This window comes from Phocoena phocoena, chromosome 12 (genome assembly GCF_963924675.1).
Source record: "Phocoena phocoena chromosome 12, mPhoPho1.1, whole genome shotgun sequence".
NCBI lineage: Eukaryota > Metazoa > Chordata > Mammalia > Artiodactyla > Phocoenidae > Phocoena > Phocoena phocoena.
In genome coordinates, this window is record NC_089230.1 from 49,331,070 (window position 1) to 49,355,011 (window position 23,942).

At 39.5% G+C, this 23,942-nt stretch overlaps 1 protein-coding gene across 1 annotated transcript in view; it reads right to left on the reverse strand.

The window, feature by feature from the left end:
- Positions 1 to 23,942, reverse strand: part of FIG4 (FIG4 phosphoinositide 5-phosphatase) — a 136,008-nt gene that overhangs the window by 44,080 nt on the left and 67,986 nt on the right. Inside the window, exons 15-19 of the mRNA XM_065888453.1 lie at positions 23,354 to 23,520; positions 12,149 to 12,287; positions 5,237 to 5,295; positions 2,741 to 2,888; positions 99 to 182 (exon numbers count right to left, since the gene is read on the reverse strand). Of these exons, the coding sequence (XP_065744525.1) occupies positions 99 to 182; positions 2,741 to 2,888; positions 5,237 to 5,295; positions 12,149 to 12,287; positions 23,354 to 23,520 (597 nt within the window). The remainder of the gene's footprint in view (positions 1 to 98; positions 183 to 2,740; positions 2,889 to 5,236; positions 5,296 to 12,148; positions 12,288 to 23,353; positions 23,521 to 23,942) is intronic.

Consider the following 23,942-nt stretch of genomic DNA (forward strand, 5'->3'; position numbering starts at 1 on the left):
TGTGACTTGAAGTTATTAGTTTTTGGTGGAGATTATATTGTAAGCGCTATATTATTTTACATGAATCTTTAAAATTTCATTCTATATGCAAATCTTACCCCAATACTGATTTTCCGGTTTCATCTGGCTTACGCACTGTAAACGGGCTTGGATCAATGCCAAAAGTCTTAGGCATGAAGTCACTGAAGAAAGGGGAAGAAAATTCCATGTGAATCACTGTCCGTCCAGAGGACTGTCCACTTCTATCTCAATTCACATTCTTACACGATTCCTTCTTAGCCCTAGGAGGTATATATATTCTAAGCCAAATAATCAGGGGAGTTTAGGTAATCTGGGCCGTAAAACCCCATGAACTAATGGTACTCAGTAACTTCAATGTTAGCAGTCCTCACTGTGAATTTTCTCTGATTAAGAGATCCAATAGTTTTGAATTTAAGATTTTGTTTACTGGAGGAGAGCTGGTATCTGAATTACTGCTAAGATGCATACCCTCTGGTTGTATATCACGAATTCGTTTTCGGGTAAAATTAAACTCATAAAACCAATGGCAAGACACTTGGCTGCTCAGTTTTATGGACAATGTTTTTATTACACAATACCACCTAAGGAGGCGGACATAATGATCAAAAACGCAGTGGTATGAATTGAAGTATCAACACCTACCTCATTAGGCTGGGGTTAATTCATTAAAACACTGTTGGAACACTTTAAATAGAAACTGTTAATTTACCACTTACTGAGATAAGCTGAAGCTACTTCCTCACGATACAGGGCCTACTTTACTATTACCGCTGAAGCCCTTTAACAGATGCCAAAAAGGCAACAGTTGCATGATTTATGCAGATAAGACTCATAACTTCTGGCAAGGATACTTCTCCAAGTGTGTGATTCAATATTACATTTTTTGAAGGAAGAGAAAGTAATATTGAATCTGACTCAAAATGCCCACTTAACAGTTTGAAAATGTTGTTTTCAAAATGCAAGTGGTTTAATTTTTCTTTCTTTTTGAACATACACAGTCCATCTTCATTATTTGTGGATGCCATATTTGAGAATCTGCTTACTCACTAAAATTTATTTGTAACCCCAAAGGCAACACTCAGAGCTTTTGTGATCACTCGCAGACAAGCGCATGTGCAGCGCGTTGAAAAATTAGAGTAACCCAACGCTCACATTCCCAACCGAGGGAGAACAAGGTGACACTCTGCCTTCTTGCTTTAGCTCTCATACTGAAAACAAGTGTCCTTTTCACAGTCTATTTAGTGCCATGTTTTTCACATTTTTGTGCTTTTTGGAGATTTCACTGTCTAAAATGGCCCCCACGCATAGTGCGGAAGTTGCCTGGTGTTTCTAAGCAGAAGAAAGTTGTATGTTATAGAGAAAATACACGAGTTAGAGAAGCTTCATTCAGGCATGAGTTATAGTGCTGTTGGCTGTGAGATCAATGTTAATGAATTGACAATATATATTACACAAGGTATCTTTAACAGAAGCATACAAAATAAGATTACGTATTGATTGGCTGAGGAAAATGTTATGACCAGATGTTTTCAGGAAACTAACCCTGTATTTCTCCTAAGAGCAGTGGTTCAGTGTTCTCTAACTCAGTATCTGTAGGAAATTTACAGAGCATTAAATGCTGCCAATAAATAAAATCGACTGTATATCTGTACATACACATATAAGTAATATCATTCACCTTTTGCTGAGTTGAAAAATTCTGGAAAATGACAATAACCTTACAGTTACAACTGCTAAACTTTAACAAGGTAACTGAAAATGAAGCAAGTGAAAATTCCAAACTTTCTATCTGAAACTGAAGCAAAATGTAGAGTGATTTCTAGGAAACAAACCATGGAATATGTTTCTACATGTACCATGTTAAGTTTAGGCATACATATATCACATTTGAAGTAAATGAAAAATACAAAATGTAAACTTTAGTATAAAACATAATGATCAAAAACTGATTTTCTTTGCCTAATTTTCTTAATCTAGTACCATCATCTTCCTAAAAGGCTCCGCCAAACTCGAAAAGAGACAGAAAAATGAAGTATGTTCAAAGGTGGAGAGATGTCTACAATGTCATATGAGTTATGAAAGAAAGAAGGATATTTACCCTGAAAAAAATTAATACTGCTTTCTCAAATATCTAGAGGGCTATCACACAGAAGAGGAACTAGACTTGTCCTGTGCCTAATAAAAACAGTAATATAATAAGAGTCCCCATTTATTAGTAACCCACCTGTGCCAGGTACTACGTTAGGCACTTGGTGCATGTGTGTCTGTGTGATACACACCCCTCTCTATATGAAATGAAGAAACAGACTCACGTAAGTTGGGTAATTTTCTCCAGGTCACACAGGTAGGCAATGGCTGGTCTAAGATTCACATTCCGGCCTTTCTAATACCAAAGACTATGCATTTTGTCCACTAATTTATGCTGGCTCTCAATTTCTAAGTTCAACTTAAGAAGCTGAGTTTATTCCAAATGAAAAATCAGGGCCGAAGGGAGGCAGATTTCAACTTATCTAAGAGAAAAATTTAACTCCAGTTGTCTAACTGTAGAAGGACAGCCTCCTGAGTAGCGGGCTCCCAATCGCAGGAGGAATTCAGAGGCTGGACAACCACCTGCTAGCAGGCTTACAGAACAGATTCCGAGTAAAGTAAGATATAGCTGTACAAACTAGGAAAACTATAGCTCCCCAATTCTTCCAGTTTCAGAGAACTCACAACATACCGCGCTGAACTCGTCATAGCCAAGCAAAAGGTGTCATCAAAGCTACTCAGCTCGTATGGTCGAAAAAATTCGTTGTGGATGTCAATCTCCTCTTCGTATTTGTGAAACTTCTTCACTATCAACTTCTTTAAGTTCGCAGCACAGATAACTAAGAGAGATACTGCCTGTTACTCTTAAAGCCTTTAGATTACATCTCTCAAATATTTCTGTAATATCAACTGTGTTCACAGAGAGCGCACTGAACAAGTTCAGCTCCTGCCTCTGGCACTCTCACGCTTGGAAGAGGAACAAGATATGTGCACAGAATATATACTGCAAAGCTGAGCGTGACAAACTCTAAGGAGGTGGGGACCTCTGGAAGGGGGGTAGGAGTGGGGAATTATTTTAGAAATCAAATTATTCAGTTCTTTAAATTCCTTTTTGCTCTTAAATAAATACCCTCTGCCTTCTAGATAAAAATTATGCAATTTCACTAAATTTTCCTTTATATTTCAAATCCTATTTACGGGCAATATTAGGCTGTTGAAGTCCTACCCTTTTTCCCAGAACAACCAAATCTTAGCAATATGAGTTATGATTTTACCCAGAATTTCAAGGTAACAAATACTTTTTAGAAGTTAATTAATAATTTATTAAGAACCGAAAGTCATTTGCAACCTTTTCTACTTTATGGCCTTCACCACCCAAAGTTGGGATGGTCAACCATGACTAGATGGAGTCCTCAACTGGAATGTTCCAGATTGGCAATAGATCTTAATATCCTTTCACAACTGGGAAAACTGGCTTGCCCGTGGTCAGGGGAATCAGTAACAGAATCAAGAATAAACTCTATTACAAACTGGTCAATTATTTAATTTGGGAACAAATTATATTCTTTTAATATAAAAATTTTCCTGCCTTTCTGACAAATTAATAGATAATTTAAACTTCAGTGACTAAAACGTACTTTTATACACACATCTGTACTTTTTTTCACTGCTTAGATATAGGAAAAGTTTTTATTTCTCCTTGTGAATGGGTCTTCACTTCCTCCCCATTCCCCCCAAATATCCAGACATACATCAAGTACTAATTTTAAATGATGAACTAATATATTATATACACTAAACATTTGAGGGACATACCTAATAACTGTAAGATACAATATAACGTATCAGGCTACTTAGATAAAAGTATAACACAATCTCTGCCCTTAAAAACTGATTCACTTTGTTATAAAGCAGAAACTAACACACCATTGTAAAGCAATTATACTCCAATAAAGATGTAAAAAAAAAAAATTAGAACTTCCCAACTATAAATGCTTGCAATCTGGGGAGGCAATTCAAAATTTTAATTAATTCATTAATTAATTCTATTTACTGTTTTCCTCCTGAAAGATCAGAGGAAATTCTGTGGCCCGGAGTTATAATCTTGAGTGCGTTCCCTCTGAGGAGTTCACTCCTCTCCTCTGTGAGGCTGGAGGAAGGTTTTAGGAGGCAGATTAGGAGCTCCTCAGAGCGTGACAGTGATGGATGGTACACAGAGCACGTGTAAGGAACTCCAGATGCAGTTGGTGGCTCCTCTGTCGGGTATACAACCTCCAAAATGATCTTTATGTTAAATTTCTACCTTTTGAACAAATTTATCTTTTGGTATAAATGTTTCTGTACTAGCTTTGAATCCTGATTGAAAGTAAAATGCTATGCCTCTGATGGGAAAAAAAAAAAAAAAGCTAAGATGTTGTACCCCAATGTTCACTGCAGCACTATTTACAATAGCCAGGACATGGAAGCAACCTAAATGTCCATCAACAGAGGAATGGATAAAGAAGATGGGGTACATAGATACAATGGAATATTACTCAGCCATAAAAAAAGAACAAATGCCATTTGCAGCAGCATGGATGGACCTAGAGACTGTCATACTGAATGAAGTAAGTCAGACACAGAAAGACAAATATCATATGATATCACTTATATGTGGAATTAAAAAAAAAGGTACACATGAACTTATTTACAAAACAGAAGTAGAGTCACTCACTACACATGAACCTTATTTACAAAACAGAAGTAGAGTCACAGATGTAGAAAACAAACTTATGGTTACCAGGGGAGTAGTGGGGGAGGGATAAATTGGGAGATTAGGACTGACATATACACACTACTATATATAAAATAGATAACTGCTGTACAGCACAGGGAACTCTACTCAATTCTCTGTAATGGCCTATATGGGGAAGGAATCTTAAAAAAAAAAAGAGCGGATGTATATTTAACTGATTAACTTGCTGTACACCTGAAACTAACACATTATAAATCAACTATACTCCAATAAAATTTTTTTTTAAAAAAGCTAAGATGTTACAATCTCCTATCTATTGTAATAGCAACATAACAGTGAGTAGTCATTCATTTCTTTCTAATAAAATATTATACACAAAGAATTGAATGCATCAAGCTCATTTAATTCCAAAGTATATTAGTATAAAAACTAAAAGAGAAACAGTATACCTACCTTCATCATAAGGCAGTGGTAAATGTTTTATTACCTCTGGTGTCCACCAGTAAGTATAACTATTAAAAAAAAAAAAAAAAGAGATAAGATGGCCCAAATGTAAATGCAGATTTTCTACAATTCACTGGATAAAAGGGTGTATGGTCTAGAGTAAGATGCTTTTAAAAACACGGCTGTGAAGCTTTTGGCACAGTAGGTCTTCAACATGTTCATTCCTTTCCCAACCCCTTCTTGTTTCAACTACATCACAGATCTACAAAAATGCCATGTACACGTCTGAGAGTCAAGGTGCTGTGATGTTACCTACTTTTAGCTAAAAATGATTCGGGTATACTAAGCCAGACTCTATGAGCTGCTGTTTACTGTGCCTACTTTATTACCCTGCCCCCCGGTGAGCAGCGGGGCTGTGACCCAAGTCCTACAAGTAGGATTCTCCTGCGTGTAGTTATCTCAGAGTTAGATTACTTTTTCTACTCTGCTCTCTGTGTCTGGGTCTGTGTATATGGTTAAACAGTTCAGGAAAATCATTAAGTAGATGGATAAGCCTAAAGAACAAATTTCCTTAAAAAACAGTATAGCCCCTGTTAATCTTTAATTGTAAACATTCACTACTTGATTATAGAGGCCAGTCAGAGTAAGGCTGGGAATTTCAATCATCTGGATTTCTGCTAGAAAACTCAGAGAATCTGAAAGAATCCTGAACTGCCGTTTCTCTGAACACTGAATTTAATTCTAAATCAAATTCTGATGAAATGGATATTTATGAGGAAAATGCTATATCAAAGCTAATGAGAGCTAGGAAGGGGAATGATGTAAAATGGGATATCAAATTTAAAAAAACAACAGATTTTCAAAAGGTTCAGAAAAAAGAGCCTACAGCCAAAAATGCTAAAAGATCATTTAAAATAAATGAAAGGCTTTCTAAAAATAAAATGTTGACATTACAACCTTGAATAACCCCAATTATGATGAATGGGGAGTATTTAAAGGAAACAGGCAACGTAGAGAACTCTCCTAGAGATGGCAAGCAGATACATGACCAAGGATGACCAACAAAAGAACCGGGGAGCCTAGTGAACTGTGGGGGTAGGGTGGGTAGTACTATGATAACAGGAAAGACTCCTAAAGTTTTGCCTTGAGACTGAAGTTATGCTTTAGAGCAGTGCTTCTCAAAATCAGTGTACACACAAAAATCCCTTGGAGATCCTGTGAAAAGGGAGATTCTGATTCAGTAGGTGGGGCCTGAGATTCTGCATTTATGACAAGCTCCCAGTGATGCCAAAGGGGCTGGTCCTTAGACTACTTTTTGAATAGCAAGGCTTTAAAAGCATGAAAAGAACAGAAAAGGGATAAGTCTGCTGCTTACAGAGAATTCATTCAGTCTTTCAACATTTATTAAGCACCTACTGTGTATCAAGTACTGCTCTATATGTTAGAAATGCCATGTTGAAAATAATGACAGAGAGTGTAGAGCTACTTAATTCCAGTACTGTTTCCATCTTCACCAGGCATAGTAAGTTTCATGCTGGAAAAAGAAATACACAAGATAAGAGGGAACTGTGCACAGCCTAAGAGGTGGAAGGAAGCAGTAGAACCTCTCTAAGAGCACTCAAGTGTCCTGGGACAGTTGAGATCAATAATCTTTTAAGAAACAGTGAAGAACAGAACTGACATTGGGAATGGGCAAATGCAGTCTTGATGTTCAAAAGTGAGAGGGTGAAAGATTCCAAAAACTGTACAGCGATAAGTGTGATGTCAGTGCAGGCGAGATAATGAAACAAATATTCACTAGAGACGTACTGTGAGTAACCTAAAAAGACGACCAGTGGCTTCTATGAATCCACATATATTCTCAAAAACAAGCCACACCAGGCTATTCAGACTATCAGATCAGGAGAATGAAAAAGACATGGATGTGTGTGTGTGTGTGTGTGTGTGTGTCAGAGAGAGAGAGAGAGAATTCACACGTGAGCAAGAGAAGGTATCTGCTTGCGTTAAGTAATTTCTTAAAAAATGGTGCACACGATGAGCTTACTTAGGAAAAAGAAGTAAGCATTATAAAGAACGTGTTTTAACTCAGAATGTGCCATGTGGAGAAAAAGAATTAAGAGGATCACCTTAATTAGTGCTTTTTTTTAGTATTAGTGCTTTGAGACCAGGCCATAATTTTTTTTTTTAATATTACTAAACTGTATCTCCCTAAGCAAGATAAAGCAACTTAACAATACTTTTTTAAAAGTCCAACTGTGGGACTTCCCTGGTGGCCCAGTGGTTAAGACTCCATGCTTCCAGTGCAGGGGGCACAGGTTCAATCCCTGGTCAGGGAACTAAGATCTTACATACTGTGCGGTGAGGCATAAACAAACAAATAAATAATAAAGGTCCAACTCTTCTGCGTGGGTCTCAAGCAAAGAAGCCCAAAGAAATACCTGCCCTGGGGAAGCTGGGCTGAGATGGATGGACGAGGAGGGCATCTAAGAGGACTGAACCCAGGACTGGGGGACCTTCATCACCCGACCCACCAGGCACTTTCACCCTGAGCACCTGCACTGGGACAGAAATCTGCTTTGGGACCAGGTATCAGAGAACAGGAGAGTGCAGGTTGGTCCCACTTCCTCCTTTGCATAAATACCTAGTAAGTCAGCTTCTTCTCTCTTTTTCAGTCCCCAGTATTAAGAGTGTTCAATTCCACTGGCTCACATAGAAAGGTTAGGAAGATCTTAAAAGACTCTTTAATTCCCCTAGTAAACTTGGGAGCCCCCTGAAATAATATATATGAACTTGAGCAAAGCCAAGTTGATATTGATACATGTGAACAATACAGAGAAATGTGAGCAGGATGACAGGATAGTCAAGCATTGACAGCATAGTAAGTTACAGCTGCCTAAATGATTCCAACCAAACATCACAAAACAATGTTAAGGTGGAAGGAGTTGTGCGATGGTATCCCACAGGGCTCTGCCATCTACCCTACTCTATTCAAGGACTTACCCTATGTCATCAAGGACTTGTAGGATCAAGATGGCCAGCTGATTAATTCTGAAGAAGCTACAAAACTTGAGGAAAGAGTTAATAAAAAGGATATATATTTACATACTTTTTTGGAAGGAGGCAAAGCATATACAAGCATGACAAGATGGCATAGATAAGGCCTGGCACTTGGACATGTTAAAAAGACTTGGGGGTCTTCCCTGGTGGTGCAGTGGTTGAGAATCTGCCTGCTAATGCAGGGGACACGGGTTCGAGCCCTGGTCTGGGAGGATCCCACATGCCGCGGAGCAACTAGGCCCGTGAGCCACAAATACTGAGCCTGCGCGTCTGCATCCTGTGCTCCACAACAAGAGAGGCCGCGATAGTGAGAGGCCCGCGCACCGTGATGAAGAGTGGCCCCCGCTTGCCACAACTAGAGAAAGCCCTCACACAGAAACGAAGACCCAACACAGCAAAAATAAATTAATTAATAAACTCCTACCCCCAACATCTTCTTAAAAAAAAAAAAAAAAGACTTGGGAGTCCCAATGGATAGGAAGCCCAAGAAATTAACATTACAATGGCATTACTGAAAATAGTTAATGTAATCTTACACTTAATGATTAAAAAATAGATTATCCAGGACAAGGGGAATAACGGTACCAATGGTCCCATAACAGTTGGCACAAATTGGACCAAACTCTGACTACTATTGGACCCAGGTCTGGATACCAGAGTTTAAAAAGAGCACTGACATAGGCTGGAATACAGAAGAGAGCCTTCCGAATGCTAAACAGACTTAGAACTACAGTATAGGAGAAACAGCTACGAAAGTGGACCCGTATTTAACCTGGAGAAGAAGAGATTTTGAGAACGTGTGAACTTGTCTTCATCTGTTTAAAAGACTATCAAGTGGATGAGGAAACTGTGTTCTCAAGGTCTCAGGGGTTGAACTAAGATTACTAGGAAAAGTTATAGAGAAGCAGATATAGGCATGATATGAGGAAGAATCGTGTAAGTGAACTGTCTGAAAACTACCTCTCAACCAGACATGCCCCTGTTGACAAACCAGGGCCAGACAAGCATAGTCTGGGAATACACAGAGGGAACTCACATATCAGACAGAGAATAGAGCCAGGAAACCTCCCAACTCTGAGTCAATGAGATAATTAATGCTTAAAGTCTAAAAGTATCTTGGTGACATTATCAACACTCATTCAGTAAATGGCATCTGTGATGATATATGACATATTAACCTATTTCAGAACAAAGCTTCAATCAGTGGTTTTGAACACATCAATAAACATGGGGTTTTGAGCCACAAAAGTAGTTACCTCAAGAGGATTGGTTTGGACAAACTTTAGGCAGAGCTAGGTTTATTCCCCCTTCCCTTATCATTCAATAAAAATGTTATTTCAGAATAAATCATTGGTAAACACAGTATAAAATACATGATGGTCACCAAGTTTGGAAACACAAGCGAATACATAATAAAGTGTTCATTGATATTATGTTATAATAAGTGATAAAATAATATTATCTAAGTTTCTAGATTTTATGGCCATCCTATATGATTTTTAATAAATGTTACAACTAGGGAATGTAATCCCTTTAAAAAATAATAAGAATACAAACACCTGTTGGACTTACTATGTGCTAAGGATTTATATGATCTCATCTGATTCTCAGAAAAACCTACACATCAGACACTATCATTATCTCTATTTTACTGATGTGGAAACTGAGAACTGGACCTTGCCTCTGGTCACACAGGTATTAACTGCAGGCAGTCTCTCCAGAGCCTGGCTGCTTCAGGACTGTGTTGATTGTGTGTCAGACCCAGTACTAGGTACTTCCCACCCATTTTCTCATTTAATCCTCAAAATGACCTGTGAGGTGTGTATGGTCATCTCCATTTTACAGTTGGGAAAACAAGTTTTCCAGGTGTTTAGAAAACAAGTTTTCCAGATGTAACACACTTGCAGAAATTCCAACTCAGCTCTACCCTGACGTCCATGCTCCTGTCTGGTTACCGCCTCTGGCTAAACTGTTCATTCCTTCTGAGAATTATAATACTGATTTAACTGTCATCAACATAACTGGTATAGGTGGTGACACTAGAAAGTCCAAAATAAAGCACTGAAATTTATCTGACAGTCTTTATAAGTACTGTGGATGAGGAGTATCAATTGTTGATGCCAAAATCCAATTTTTGGAATTCTGACATTCTAGAGAAAAAAAACCAAACAAACCAGGAGACAAAGTCAACTGTGAGAGACATAGTATCTTCTTTGATAAGTTTATTTTCAGTGGGAGACCTCTAGCTGATTCTTGCTGTACCATCTAACCAGCTGAATAATCTCAGTCAAGACACATCCTCTCTGCACTTCAGTTTCCTTTTTTTTTTAAATGGGAATGTAACAGCAGCTTCCTTTTATTCCCACAAATAAGCGCCAACACTGCAAGTGGTTACTCAAGGTAAGCAAGTGGATTTAACTTACGCTTGTAATTTACTAGCTAATTTCAGCAACAGAAAATCGAGTTTTGTTTGTTCCCAAGTTGTATCTTAAGAGCTTCAATACTTTAAGTTAATATAAAGTTTTAGAAAGTCAGCCACATTTACCCATAGTCAGCTGCATTAACAAAGCTAAATATAGGTATTTACACTTATCTCTCATCAAATAAATGTAATTAGCTCCAGATTTTTTGTCAGCAAAAATTCAAAGCAATCATTTATTAATCTTAAATGTAGTGGAAAAACCAGAACTGCTTCATTTATAGGGAAAGTAAGCTCAAGTATTAAGCTGGCTATTCCAATAATATATGTACTTAAAAGTACAAAGCTGAGAAACATATAAACTCTGACGTTTCTTTAATATTTTAAATATTCCTGAAGTATCACAGAATTTGGTAACAACTGTAACATCAGCACTTGCTAATTCACCAGTTGTTTGTGGTCTGTCCACACAATTAGCCCAGACTGGCAATGACCCTTGTAGTGCTTGAGAGGCATCGCTGCACAAAATAAGGACTACATCACACCGATCTTGTGAGAGGAAAGCGTTAGGAGCAAACCTGACATCACAGGCCTTTGAGCGGAAGGCACCAGGCTCCAACCTCATATGTGAAAAATGCTGCCCATTATTAGTACATGACTCTTCAATTAAAAATGTTAAGAGTCCTCTATTAAATCCTCACAATGACTTTGTGATGTGTGTCCTGTCATTTACTTTTTGTACATGAGGAAAATGAGGCTTAGAGAGATTAAATAACTAGTTCAAGGTCACACCACTGCAGAGACTCCAATTCTAACTGACCCTGAGGCCTGGGCTACAGGGCGTCCTGTCAAAACACCTCAGGGAAACAGTTCATTTCTTTGGGGACTATTACTACCAATTTAACTGTCATCAAAATAACCGATACTGCTGAATGACTCTAGAAAGCTCAGACTGAGCAGTGGGGGTGGTGGGAGTGGTATCTGCCACTAGCGCCACCGCTCTAGTTTCCTGTCCTCCCTAGTGTCACCAAGAGTTCCTTGTGCTTCTTGGAGGAAAGAGCGTTGGAATTCCGAAGTGAGGCTGCTTAGACACCACACTTAAAAACCAAAGACTGACTCCTGAAATGTTGAGTTCTTTATCATTCCACATTTGTGGGAAGCAGTCAAAAATGATGTCAATGGTTTGCTTGAGTGTAGCTTCAAATTACATTCAATGGTTAAGTTCTGAAACTTTATATCTTATGGAAAATGCCAAACAACTGCATTTGTTAATGATGATTTCCCAAACCTACTATCAGGACATCAACAATACTAAATTCCTCATGGCAAACATGTAGCAAGACTGACTACTTTAGCCTATATGACCATTTCTCAAAACGAAAACTATCTCACATTCATAATAACATCAAATCTGAGTTTACACAGTAGACTAGGGAAAAAAATACCTTCTTCTTGTTGGTAAAAGTCTCATGGTATTTTTATGATGCAAATAAAAATCTGTCGGGAGTTCCCAGAGATGAGGTTTCCCTTCAGTGGGATGGAAAACTCCCAGGAAGAGATTAATGGAATCTTGTCTATCAGCATCTAAAAACCAAAAATATGTATTTCAGGAAATCCATTACTGACATAAAAAACTCAGGGGAATGTTCTCTTAGGAGGATAATGGTACAACTGTGATTTCATAGAACATACATCTGAAAATAATAGCATTTATACTTCAAAAGTCACACACATACACAAAATCTAAAACAGCCAAGATTTTGAGAATTAAAATCTTGCTTCAAAATGTTTCCTTTTTACTCTGTGCCTCTCATAACACAGAGGATAGTGAACATAAACTGCTTCTTGAATTTTGAGAGACTCTTAAAAATCTTTAAGAACTGCCATAGTACCTTAGTGATTGTATTTTTAGAAAACATTCCCACTGTATGTTAGTTTACCTGAAACAAAGGACATCTTCACTTTACTGCAAAGTAGAGATGTCAGAGACAAATAAAGTGACCCAATTTCTACCCATATTCTGTTGCACAACCTTGAACAAGTCAGCTTCCAAGTTTCTGCTTTTAATCCATGAAAAGACATTCTCCATTTCTTTAGCAGAGACAATGTTTACATTTTCTGTCTCCTACAGCTGTGTTTGATAATGAAGGCAGAGTGAGCACATGGAAAACAGCCTCATTCTAACCATTCAACCACTCCAAAATTACCTTTTCAAAATATACTATGAACTAATAATACTGACTACATATATATATGCTGTATCTCTTCTTTTTCCCAATTATATTTTGGTAAAAATGATGATAAGCACTGAAGCAGCCTCATGAGCCATCCTTCCCATTCTGCACTGTCCCCTCCCTAGCATCCTTCACTCCTTCCCCTCATTTCCTTCTTTCCATTCTCATCTCCGATCCCTTGTATATTCAAGTCTGGGGCAGGCTTCCACAATATAAATAATAACCTCTTTCTGAAAATGAGCACAGAACCAAAAAGACAGCACAACAGAAATGACTGCTTTTGAAACAGGATAACATTATCATAAAATCAATTTCCTTCCAACAGCTATAGTGAAACACAGAAAAATCTGAAATTAGCAACATTGTTCTCATTGGGCTATCCGGTCATTTTGGCAGAAGCATAAATGAAATATGGTACAACAAACATGTATTCCAGTTATATATTTTGACAGGAAGCATTCCATTAAAACAGCACTTACCTTTTAGGCTAAAAGTAATATATAAAAGGGATGTGTTTATATGATCAATATATTTGGAGCCTTTTTTCCATTTGTTGAGAGAAAACATCAAAGTACTAAATGATACAGGCATTACCGCCCCAATTTTCACCCTCTTAACACAATACGAAAGTAAACATACTGCTTTTATAGTAATTATATTTTTTATGCTTCTTGAATGGCCTTAATGGCACAATAATTCATACTATGCAGTACCCCAAAATATCTTAATACTATCTAAAGAAGCTTTCCATTTTTCAGCCATGTTTTCAAGGAGTTTCTTTTTTATTAAGCTTACTAGTAGCTTCCTTTAATTTTTAGCAAGTATGATAAAATGTAAGATTGAAAAACATAACCAAATAAAGGATATTCCTTCCAAGGATCATAATGGAGACTTCTTGAATGTCCTGCTGTTATTATAACTTAAAATATATCCATAGTATTTATGGTCACATACTAAGCTTGGAATCTAAGGCCAGCCCTAATGAGCCTGAGAATCTTCCTGGCTACTTTTGACGGCAGATAAGGCTATCACCTTCTGGAAGACAGCAGTACTTTGGACACAGACAAAAGCTTAAAACAGGTAGGTTCTCTGCAGTTGCAGATAACAAGAGGGCAAAATGACTATCTACTTTTGTAATCAATCATGCTCTAAAGGAAAAAAGAATATGCACCTTTCAAACTCCATCCAAACAGGTTAAACACTAACCAGTTTTATTATGCACTGTATTTAAATAGGTCAGGCTTGACTGTAACAATTCTTTTTAATTAGCCAAAAATTTTAACTTGGAAACTAGAATGTTTGTTGACCTAATATTAAATTAAGTTCGTGATAATGTGGTCTCTGAAATCAGTAATGGAAAGGGACACTATTCAATAAACAGTGCTGTTTAACCATTGTGGGGGAGTGGACAGTGACGTTAGATCCCTACCTCACACTGTACGTTGAAATAAATACCAATTAAATGTAAGAAGAACAAAGATCAACACCCTCACAGAAAAAGAAAAACATGCAATTTTTAAAAGAAACAAGTGGACAATGAACATACATAAACTCAACTGTACTAATTATTAAACAAATGCAAACTGAAAACAATATACCATCTTCTACCTTTTAAGTTGGCAAATACTTTTCAAAATGAGCTCTCCCATACTCTGCTGAGGGGGGCTTGACTGCTATATCCTTTGGTAAGGCTATTTGGCAATATATATATTTTTAAAAGGTCCTGAAAATATCTATACTCTGAACTAATAAATATGCTTCTGAAATTTTCATAAGATAAAAAATATGCAAAAAAGGTATATGTTCAGAGATGTTTGTTTAAAAAGAACCAAAATGCACAATGAAAACAAATAATCTCCCTATGGTGCTTCTAAAGAATAGACTGCTACAAAGCTACCAAAAATCATGTTGTAAGAGAATATTTAGGGTCATAAAGATTACTCACGTTATCTAAAAGGGCAAAAACAGATATACAGTACCTGTATAGTAAACCTAGAAGGATCACGTTCTGCTAAATATGAACAAGTTGCTATCTCTGAAAGGTGAGGATTACATGATTTGTGAGTTCTTCTATAATTATAATTAACATATATTACTTTCATAATTAAAAAAATACACCATTCATTCATTTATCCAAGAGCCTACTACTATGTCCCACACTAGGGATACAGTCTATACAAGGCTGATTTCTGGCTCTCGTAGGGCTTATGTTCCACAGTGGGAAACAAAAATAATATACAAGTAAATAATGTACAAGGTACTTCCAGAGGATGTAAGTTCTATGAAAAAAATAAAAGAGTGACGAGAGAGTGATGAGAAAGGAGAGGGACACTCAGGTCGGGTGGTCAGGAAGTGGGTAGAGGCTGGGCAGCTCCAGGAACAGCACGAAGGCCAGGGGGCTGGAGGGCAGGGAGCAAAGGAAAGAGCAGGACTAGGGACAGCCGAGGCAGAGCACACAAAGCCTAGTAGGTCACGGTAAAGAGCGTGACTTTTAAATGCAATCAGAAGCCATGTAAGGGTTTTCTGAGAGGGGAGTGATAAGATCTAAGTCTTGAAAAGATCACTCTGGCTGCTGTGAAGGGCAAGAGGAGAAGAAGGAGGCAGAGGGAGGAATCAGGAGCCACTGCAGGTGTTCAGATGAAAGCCAACAGCTGTCCGCACCAGCCCGGCAGGAGTAAGGATGAAACACAGCAGAAGGGTCTGGGATATATTTTGGAGCTAGAGCCAAAAAGATCTGCTGAGAGATGAGATGGGGGAGGATAAGGAGAAAGAATAAAGAAATCAAGGATGATTCCTAGGATTCTGAACTGAACAGCAGGAGCTGAGGTGGAAAATGAAACAAAAAACGAAACAAGTAGAGAAACAGGTCTGGGGCAGAGTCAAGAGCTCCTGTCTCAGAAATGATCAGTTTGAGATTCTTCTTAGATTATCTGTGGTAGGAAGAAACTTGGCCCCATGACCTTTCCTCCCTAGTTTCCCATGAATATTTTACATTACATGGCAAAAGGGACTTTGCAGATGTAAGTGAAATTACTAATCACTGACTTCAAGATAGGGAAATTATCTTGTCTTATCCGGGTGGGCCCACTGTAATCACAGGAATCCTTGAAAGGCAGAGGAGGAAGGCAGAGAGATTCGAAGCACAAGGGTTTATGCACTGTTGCTGGCTTTGAAGATGGAGTGGGCCACAAGCCAAGGAGCCTTTCGAAACCAAGAATGAGCCCCAGCCACAGGGACATCTGCCCTAGAACCGCCTGGGATTCTGCCAACAACCTGAAGGAGCCTGGAGGCCTCCGGATCAGCATCCACATTCTCACTTGATTTTGATTTCATCTGACTTCACTGCTTTCATTTTGACTTCAGCCGGGTGAGACCCTAAGCAGAGAACACAGCTGAGTAATGCTGTGCCCAGACTTCTGACCCACAAGCACCGTGAGATCACAAACAGGTGTTGTTTTAAGCCACCAAGTCTGTGATAATTTGTTACAGCACCTATAGAAAACTGCCACAATATTCTGGAGGAAATGCCTGCTAGGCAGGCACGTAGATAAATAAGTCTGGAGTTCAGTGGAGGAGTCAAGGGAAGAGATATGAATTTGAATGTCAAATGCACGGTACTTAAAAGCTGGGTAAGGGCTTCCCTGGTGGCGCAGTGGTTGAGAGTCCGCCTGCCGATGCAGGGGACGCGGGTTCATGCCCCGGTCCGGGAAGATCCCACGTGCCGCCAAGCGGCTAGGCCCGTGAGCCATGGCCGCTAAGCCTGCGCGTCCAGAGCCTGTGCTCCGCAATGGGAGAGGCCACAACAGTGAGAAGCCCGCATACCGCAAAAAAAAGCTGGGTAAGATGCCCCAAAGGTGAAAGTATAGAAAGAGAAGAGGAAGGTTTAGAAATAGGGCAGGAGAAGTCACCAGGGAGACTGAGTGAGACAGCACAGAGGTGAGTTTCAAGAAAGAGGGAGTGCTCAACTGTGATACAAGCTGCTGAAAGCCCGAGTAAGATGAAGACAGGAAAGGAATCACCGGATTTGGCAATGGGGGATTGTTGGTGATTTTGACAAGCACTGGTTCGGTGGCATGACAGGGCAGAGGCCCAGTGAGGCAGGTGGAGAGAACAGGATATGCGAGAGGAAAGAGGCGTGCAGATAACTCTTTCAAGAGGTTTTGCTTTCGGAGAGCAGAGAAATAGGACTTTAGCTAGTGGTGGGTGCGGAATTAAGGACGGGAGGAAAGATTCAACAAAGAACATAAGGTGTGCTTTTATGCTAATGGAAATGAGGCAGCAGTGAGGAGCAACTGACATATATGGCAGTGAGCTGTACGATATAAGGTAGAAACAGTGGGTGCAGATAAGGACAGGCTCTGCATTTGGCGCTAAGGAGGAGTTCCCCCCCCAATGACATTTGCTCAATGAAGAATGAAGCAAAGATACCAGCTGAGAGTGGTTTAGGGAGAGAGGACAAGGTATGAATGGTCACTCTGGAGAGTGAAAGAATGAACATATTAGGGAAATATAGCAGGACTGTCAGGCTGTTTTGAGTATCCTTCAGAGAACTGCAGTCAGTTTAAACTGAGGGTCATAACTGCAACTTTTTCTCTTGCCACGTTTAACGGCTTTGGTTACAGAACAGGTGGACAGTTGGGTTTTAGCCAGAGTTTTATTAATGTGATTTCAAATGTTATTAAAACATAACATTTTCCAAATGTCTTCTTTCTGCTATAGCCAAATATAGCTTACTCACTCTAAACCTGCTGTTAGAAGGATGACCTTAGAAGGCTAGCTCAGTATTCTTTTTTTTTTGCGGTACGCGGGCCTCTCACCGCCGCGGCCCCTCCCATTGCGGAGCACAGGCTCCGGACGCGCAGGCCCAGTGGCCATGGCCCACGGGCCCAGCCACTCCGAGGCATATGGGATCCTCCCAGACCGGGGCACAAACCCGTGTCCCCTGCATCGGCAGGCAGACTCTCAACCACTGCGCCACCAGGGAAGCCCTCAGTATTCTTGATAAACAAAAATGTGCTCAGATGCTCCTTTGCATGTCCCTCTCTCAGGGGTGGGCAGAAAGGAAAAGACACTGCTCCACTACCTCACGGCACTACCATAATGCTGGTGATGCCATCTCAACACTGTTTTCTGTAATCACTGCATTCCATGCATGGTGAGCTTTGAAGTCTTTACCCCACAAGCTTTTTTTTTTTTTTTAAATCTCTATTTGAGGAGAACATGGCTCCCCTCCATGCATGGATACACACACACACATTCACACATTTAAATTACAGCTGTGTGCATGTATGTATGTATATATATGTGTGTGTGTATATATATATACAGCTGGTCTATTATTAACCGTTGCAGGTATCTTATCTTTTTATTTTTTTCTTATAATAGGATTTCAGTTCAACAAGCTTCAGGGAAAAAAAAAAGTCAGGCTTAACTCAAATATAAATGTAAAAAAAAAAATTAGAAAGAGCTTGACAGGGTCCTTCAGTGAATTATAATTATAAAGTTCTTCCTAATATCCAAAGGGAGTACCTAGGTACCTATTCTTTCCTTGTTGGCGTCCTATAACTGCTTATGTAGCCAGTTATATTAGAAATCAACGGACATTTCTTAGAGACAAACCCCAGAAGATGGTAATATGTGAAGCCTCAAGAACAGGTTTTATTAAAATGAGCGTGAAAGGGAGTCAGGTGGGTGACCCACATAGCATCAATCTGTCTATATGAACCAAGGATAAAATTCCTAACAACCTAATTTCAAGTACCTTCCTGCCTATCCAAGAGGCATAACATGAGGAGATTAACATTTACAAAGTTATTTCGAGTGCTTTAAAGAAAATGGTTCTATTACTATATTACCATTATATAATATCCATTGTAACTTAAAATTAAATTGTACACCCCAATGACACCATGCTTCTCAAAATAAAGAAGTCTGTTTTAGCCACATTATTCATAAAATAATTCCTTCCATAATAGTTTCTCTTTCAGTTGTGCATAATTTTGCTTTACCTTTCCATCAGGTGCATGTTACTTATTCATGACCATCCTCTGTCTTTTAATGGTTCTCCTTTCTTTTTTAATCATGCACAGCTACACATTCATTCTCTGTGCGCTAATCTTATTGAAAAACACATTATTTGGGCTTCCCTGGTGGCACAGTGGTTAGGAATCTGCCTGCCAATGCAGTGGACATGGGCTCGAGCCCTGGTCTGGGAAGATCCCACGTGCTGTAGGGCAACTAAGCCCGTGAGCCACAACTACTGAGCCCGCGCTCTAGAGCCCGCAAGCCACAACTACTGAAGCCCGCATGCCTAGAGCCCGTGCTCCGCAACAAGAGAAGCCACCGCAATGAGAAGCCCACGCACCACAACAAAGAGTAGCCCCCGCTCGCCGCAACTAGAGAAAGCCCGCACGCAGCAACGAAGACCCAATGCAGCCAAAAATAAATAAATAAAACAAATTTATTTTTTAAAAAAACCACATTACTTGATCCTTAAGTGTCAATAATGACTCCCAATTCAGGGACAACCATGACAGGAGAGGGCAGAAGAGTGGACAACCCTTTCCATCAGGGCAGTTTTAAACCTTTTTCATGATAACACACACCAAGAGGTATATGTATTTGTTGGCACATAACTTACACAACTGTTGTAAGTTGAATTGTGTCTTCCGCAAAAGATATGTTGAGGTCTTAAGCCCCAGTACCTGTGAATATGACCCTATTTGGAAATCAAGTCTTTGCAGATATAATCCTGTTAAGATACAGTCACACTGGAGTGGGATAGGCCCGTAATCCAGTATGACTGGTGTCCTTATAAGAAGAGACACACACACACAGGGAGGAGTATGCCACGAAGACACAACAGAGGGGAGAATGTCATGTGACACCAGAGATAGAAATTAAAGTGCTGCAAGCCAAGGGTCAGCAGCAAACCACCAGAACCTAAGAAGCAAGTAAGGATCTTCCCCTGAAGACTTCAGAGGGAGCACAGGCCTGCTGGCACATTGATTTCTGACTTCAAGCCTCCAGAACTGTGAAACAATAGATTTCTGTTGTTTTAAGCCACCCAGCTTGTGGCTGTACTTTGTTACAGAAGCCCTAGGAAACTAGTAAAACAATGAAGCATAGCCAGTGAGATGCCTTTAGAGAGATCATCTTAAAACCATTCTAATTTATAAAAACAAGTGAAACCATGTGTTATTTTTATAGTAATCAATTATTTGCAATACATGTTATAGCCAATTGGAATACATCAATAAATATTAGTATCTTCATTGAGAACCACAGCAGTAGGTATAACAAAGGATGATGGGAATACTTTAATATTTTTGCTTTAGAAATCTAGAATTTAAAGGTATGCCACTGGCTTGAATTTCTAAATCTGACTTTCCTAACTCTTCCTAACTCTGACTTTCCAAACTTTTTGTTTGGATTAATATACTTCGATTGTAAAGTTCCTAAATCCAGCTCAAGAGTCATGCATACAGAGGAATATCTAAATACTCTTAAAGGTCTATAGTGGCTTTGTGGTTTATGTTATACATTGAGCTGACCCGGAGTTGTTCAATGGGCGTAATTCTCAGTGAATTCGAAAGACATGATCTGAGCAGCCTAGGAGCATTACTGATAGGCTACATGTTATTAGGTTGACATACTTAGTCCTGTCAATTTCTTAATTCAGGGCAAAGGGGAAGTTGAGAGGATCAGGGAATGGATTAACTCATGCATTTATTAATTCATTCCATAAATAGTTCTTGTGCCATGAGCAAGGCATTAGGGACACCATAGTGAATGAGATGCTCACGGAGCTCTTGGGTGTCACGGTAGGGGCTGGGGGGGACACACAACACGACTAATAGTACAGTTAACAATTTAAGTGCAATTGTGCCAAGTGCTACAAAGGTAGAGAACGTTACAAGAACAGAAACTGAGTACCTTCCTTGAGGAAGTGAAAGGAGAATGAGGTTTAAAGCTCAAAAGACTGCAGTCATGTGTTCCAACGGGTGCAGCAAGAGCCTGTGGCAGAAGCCTAACTTACTCAGGAAACAGTAAGAAGGTCCGTGTGTCTGGAGAGCGGTGATGGGGGAGGGGAATGGCGTGAAAGGCAGGATGGCAAGGTAGGTGGGGCCAGACCACCCAGGACCTCTAGGTCTGTCCCGCACATCCCTCCCACGCCCGCCAGGCTGCCAACCTGTTTCCGACCCCTCCATAGTGTGTAAATAGAAATGGTCTTACTTGATGTGGTGGACTCCAAAGTGACCCCCATGCTCCCCACTTCCTGCTGTTCATGCCTTAGTGTCATAATCTGTGCTGTGTAGTGAATTGTGTCTCCCTAAAAAAATATACTGAAGCCCTAAACCCCAATACCCATTAATGTAATCTTATTTGAAAATAGGGTCTTTGCAGACATAATCAAGTCAAGATGATGTTATACTGAATTAGGGTAGACCCTAACCCAGTATGACTGGTGTCCCTACAGGAAGAGGGAAATGTGACACAGACCTAGACACACAAAGGAAGAAGGCCATGTGACAATGGAAGCAGAGATTGAAGTGCTGCAGCTGCAAGCCAAGGAACACCAAGGACTGCTGGCAAAATATCAGAATCTAGGAAGAAGCATTCTCCTATGGGTTTCAGAGTGAACTTGGCTCTGCTGACAACTTGACATTGAACTTCTACCCCCAAACTGTGAGATAAGTTTCTATTGTTTTAAGTCATCTAGTTTGTATTATTTTGTTACAACAGCCTCAGGAAACTGATACAGATTGTGCTTGTGTGTGGGTGGGACCAATGATTTGCTTCTGAGCAACGAGATATGGCAAAGTGATGGCACGTCACCCCAATGATTACATTATGTTATATAAGACTCTGTCTTGCTAGCAGACTCATTCTAGAGACCGTCTTCCACATGCCAGCTATGAAGACGCAAGTCGCTATGAGTCCTACAAGGAACAAGTCCACACGGAACTGCAAGGAGTTGAATTCCACCAACAAACACATGAATCAGGCCTCCAGATGAGACCACAGCCTGACTGACATCTTGACTATAGCTTTGTGAGACCCTGTGCAGAGAACCCAGCTAAACTGTGCTTGGAATTCTGACCCACAGAAATCATGAGATAATGAATACATGTTGTTTTAAGCTGCTAACTTTTTAGTAATTTGTTTGATAGCTTAGAAAACTAACACGCTTGAACAGCAGTATACCAAACTGTTAGTAGTAGTTTAGCCTTTGCATTCTCTCTGGGCATAGGAAATGTAGAAAGCTGCTTCTTTTATGGATATTTTCAGGCACTCTTCTGAGGTTCCCAACACTGGGGACTCTCCTGCAGTTCCCTTGGTGTGAGCACATGTATCTTCTCACATCAGGCATTTTCTTGCTACTACTTCCTTGGGAATCCAGTGATCACTTCCTGGTTCCTGCTGCTACGGTCCCTCTGGCCAGGACCTACGCCAACGCCATGCCAGCACTCTCCCCCGTGAGGCCTACTTCTGGGCACCTATAAACACTCAAGGATCCTTTGGCCTAACCAACTCTGGGAGGGTAGGCCATTCCCAACATGGCAGCCCTCTCCTCAGCCCGTCCCTCTGCTTCAGCTTTGCTACACAGCAGTCTAAGGCCAACAGCTCCATGGGGTCCCTCCAACAACAGAACACTACATTAAGCTTGTCCAGAGTCCTAGTTCTCTCTAGGCTGGAGGTGAAGGAGTAGGGGTGGGTGACAGTCGCTGCATGGCAACAGTGCACTCCAAAGACTCTCTTTACCAATCTCTTCTCTACATTCTGTAAACGGTTTTATCTTTGATCTGGTTCAAGAGTCCAAGACTCACGGAATCAGCCTGAGCACTTCCTTTATAAATTCTGTGCGTGCGGTCTGTCTCACAATCACTTTCCTATCTATTGTTTTGGAAATCCCATCAGAATGGAGGCAAGAAAAGTGCCACTTTAACCATCTGTTTCTTTTAGTATTCCCAAGTCATAAAATAAGAGTAAAATTTAGTGTTAATGTTACAACTCATTTCTAGCTGACATTTAAAAGAATCAGTGATATTTACATTCTTAGACAATTGTTAAAATGATGAACTCTATTTAAAATAATTACTCAACACTCTTGAACAAATTTATCTATGTTTTGCAAGCAGAAATTCAGAACAAGGCAGAAGCCAAGGAATCAAATATTCTCAAGTACGTAAAAGCTATAATTATGGGTGGCCAAAGTGCCCTATTTAAAATACAAAGTTTATTCATTCATTTACTGAACAAATATTTACTGAGTACCTCTTAAGTGACAGATTGTTTTATTTAAACTTTTAAAATATTTAATTTTGACTTTATCCAGTTAGCTTAAAAAAAAAAGTATAAGAGAAAAATGCACATCAGGATAAGTCTTAGAAATGCATATAACTCCAGAATTACCTGAAAAGGCATTGCTGTAATATCTAGACAGGGTCTGCATGATGTCTTTTGAGTGCTGGGTCCACGGCGCTATCTTTCTGTAGGTTTTTACACGATGAACAAGTTGGGAACCACCATACTGAAGGGACAGGGTATCCCCATGATCTTCATAGAGTTCCTCAAATAACCTAAGCAAAACATACAAACACTAAAGAATTTCACCCAAAGTATTACACACGTATTCACTTAGCTGTGGACTCAAAACAAGTATTTTACTTTATGAATTCCTCTAAGCCTTTCTTTTCAAGTAGACTCTTCAACATCTTGAAGATATATGCACATACAAAATATATTATATTTTATAGTAATGGTCTAATAAGCAACAAAGTCAAAGCTATATATATATATATATATATATATATATATATATATATATATATAAAGCAGGGGCACCAAAAGCATAACCCATCAAAGCCAGACCAAGGTGGTTTTAACTCTATTAAAAGAATCCTAACTTTCTGCAGCCTGCCAAATCAATTTACCTCCCACAACAGAATTTTCTGTTCTCTCTGAATTGCCTTTGGGAAAAAGGACATGCTCTTGTCACAAA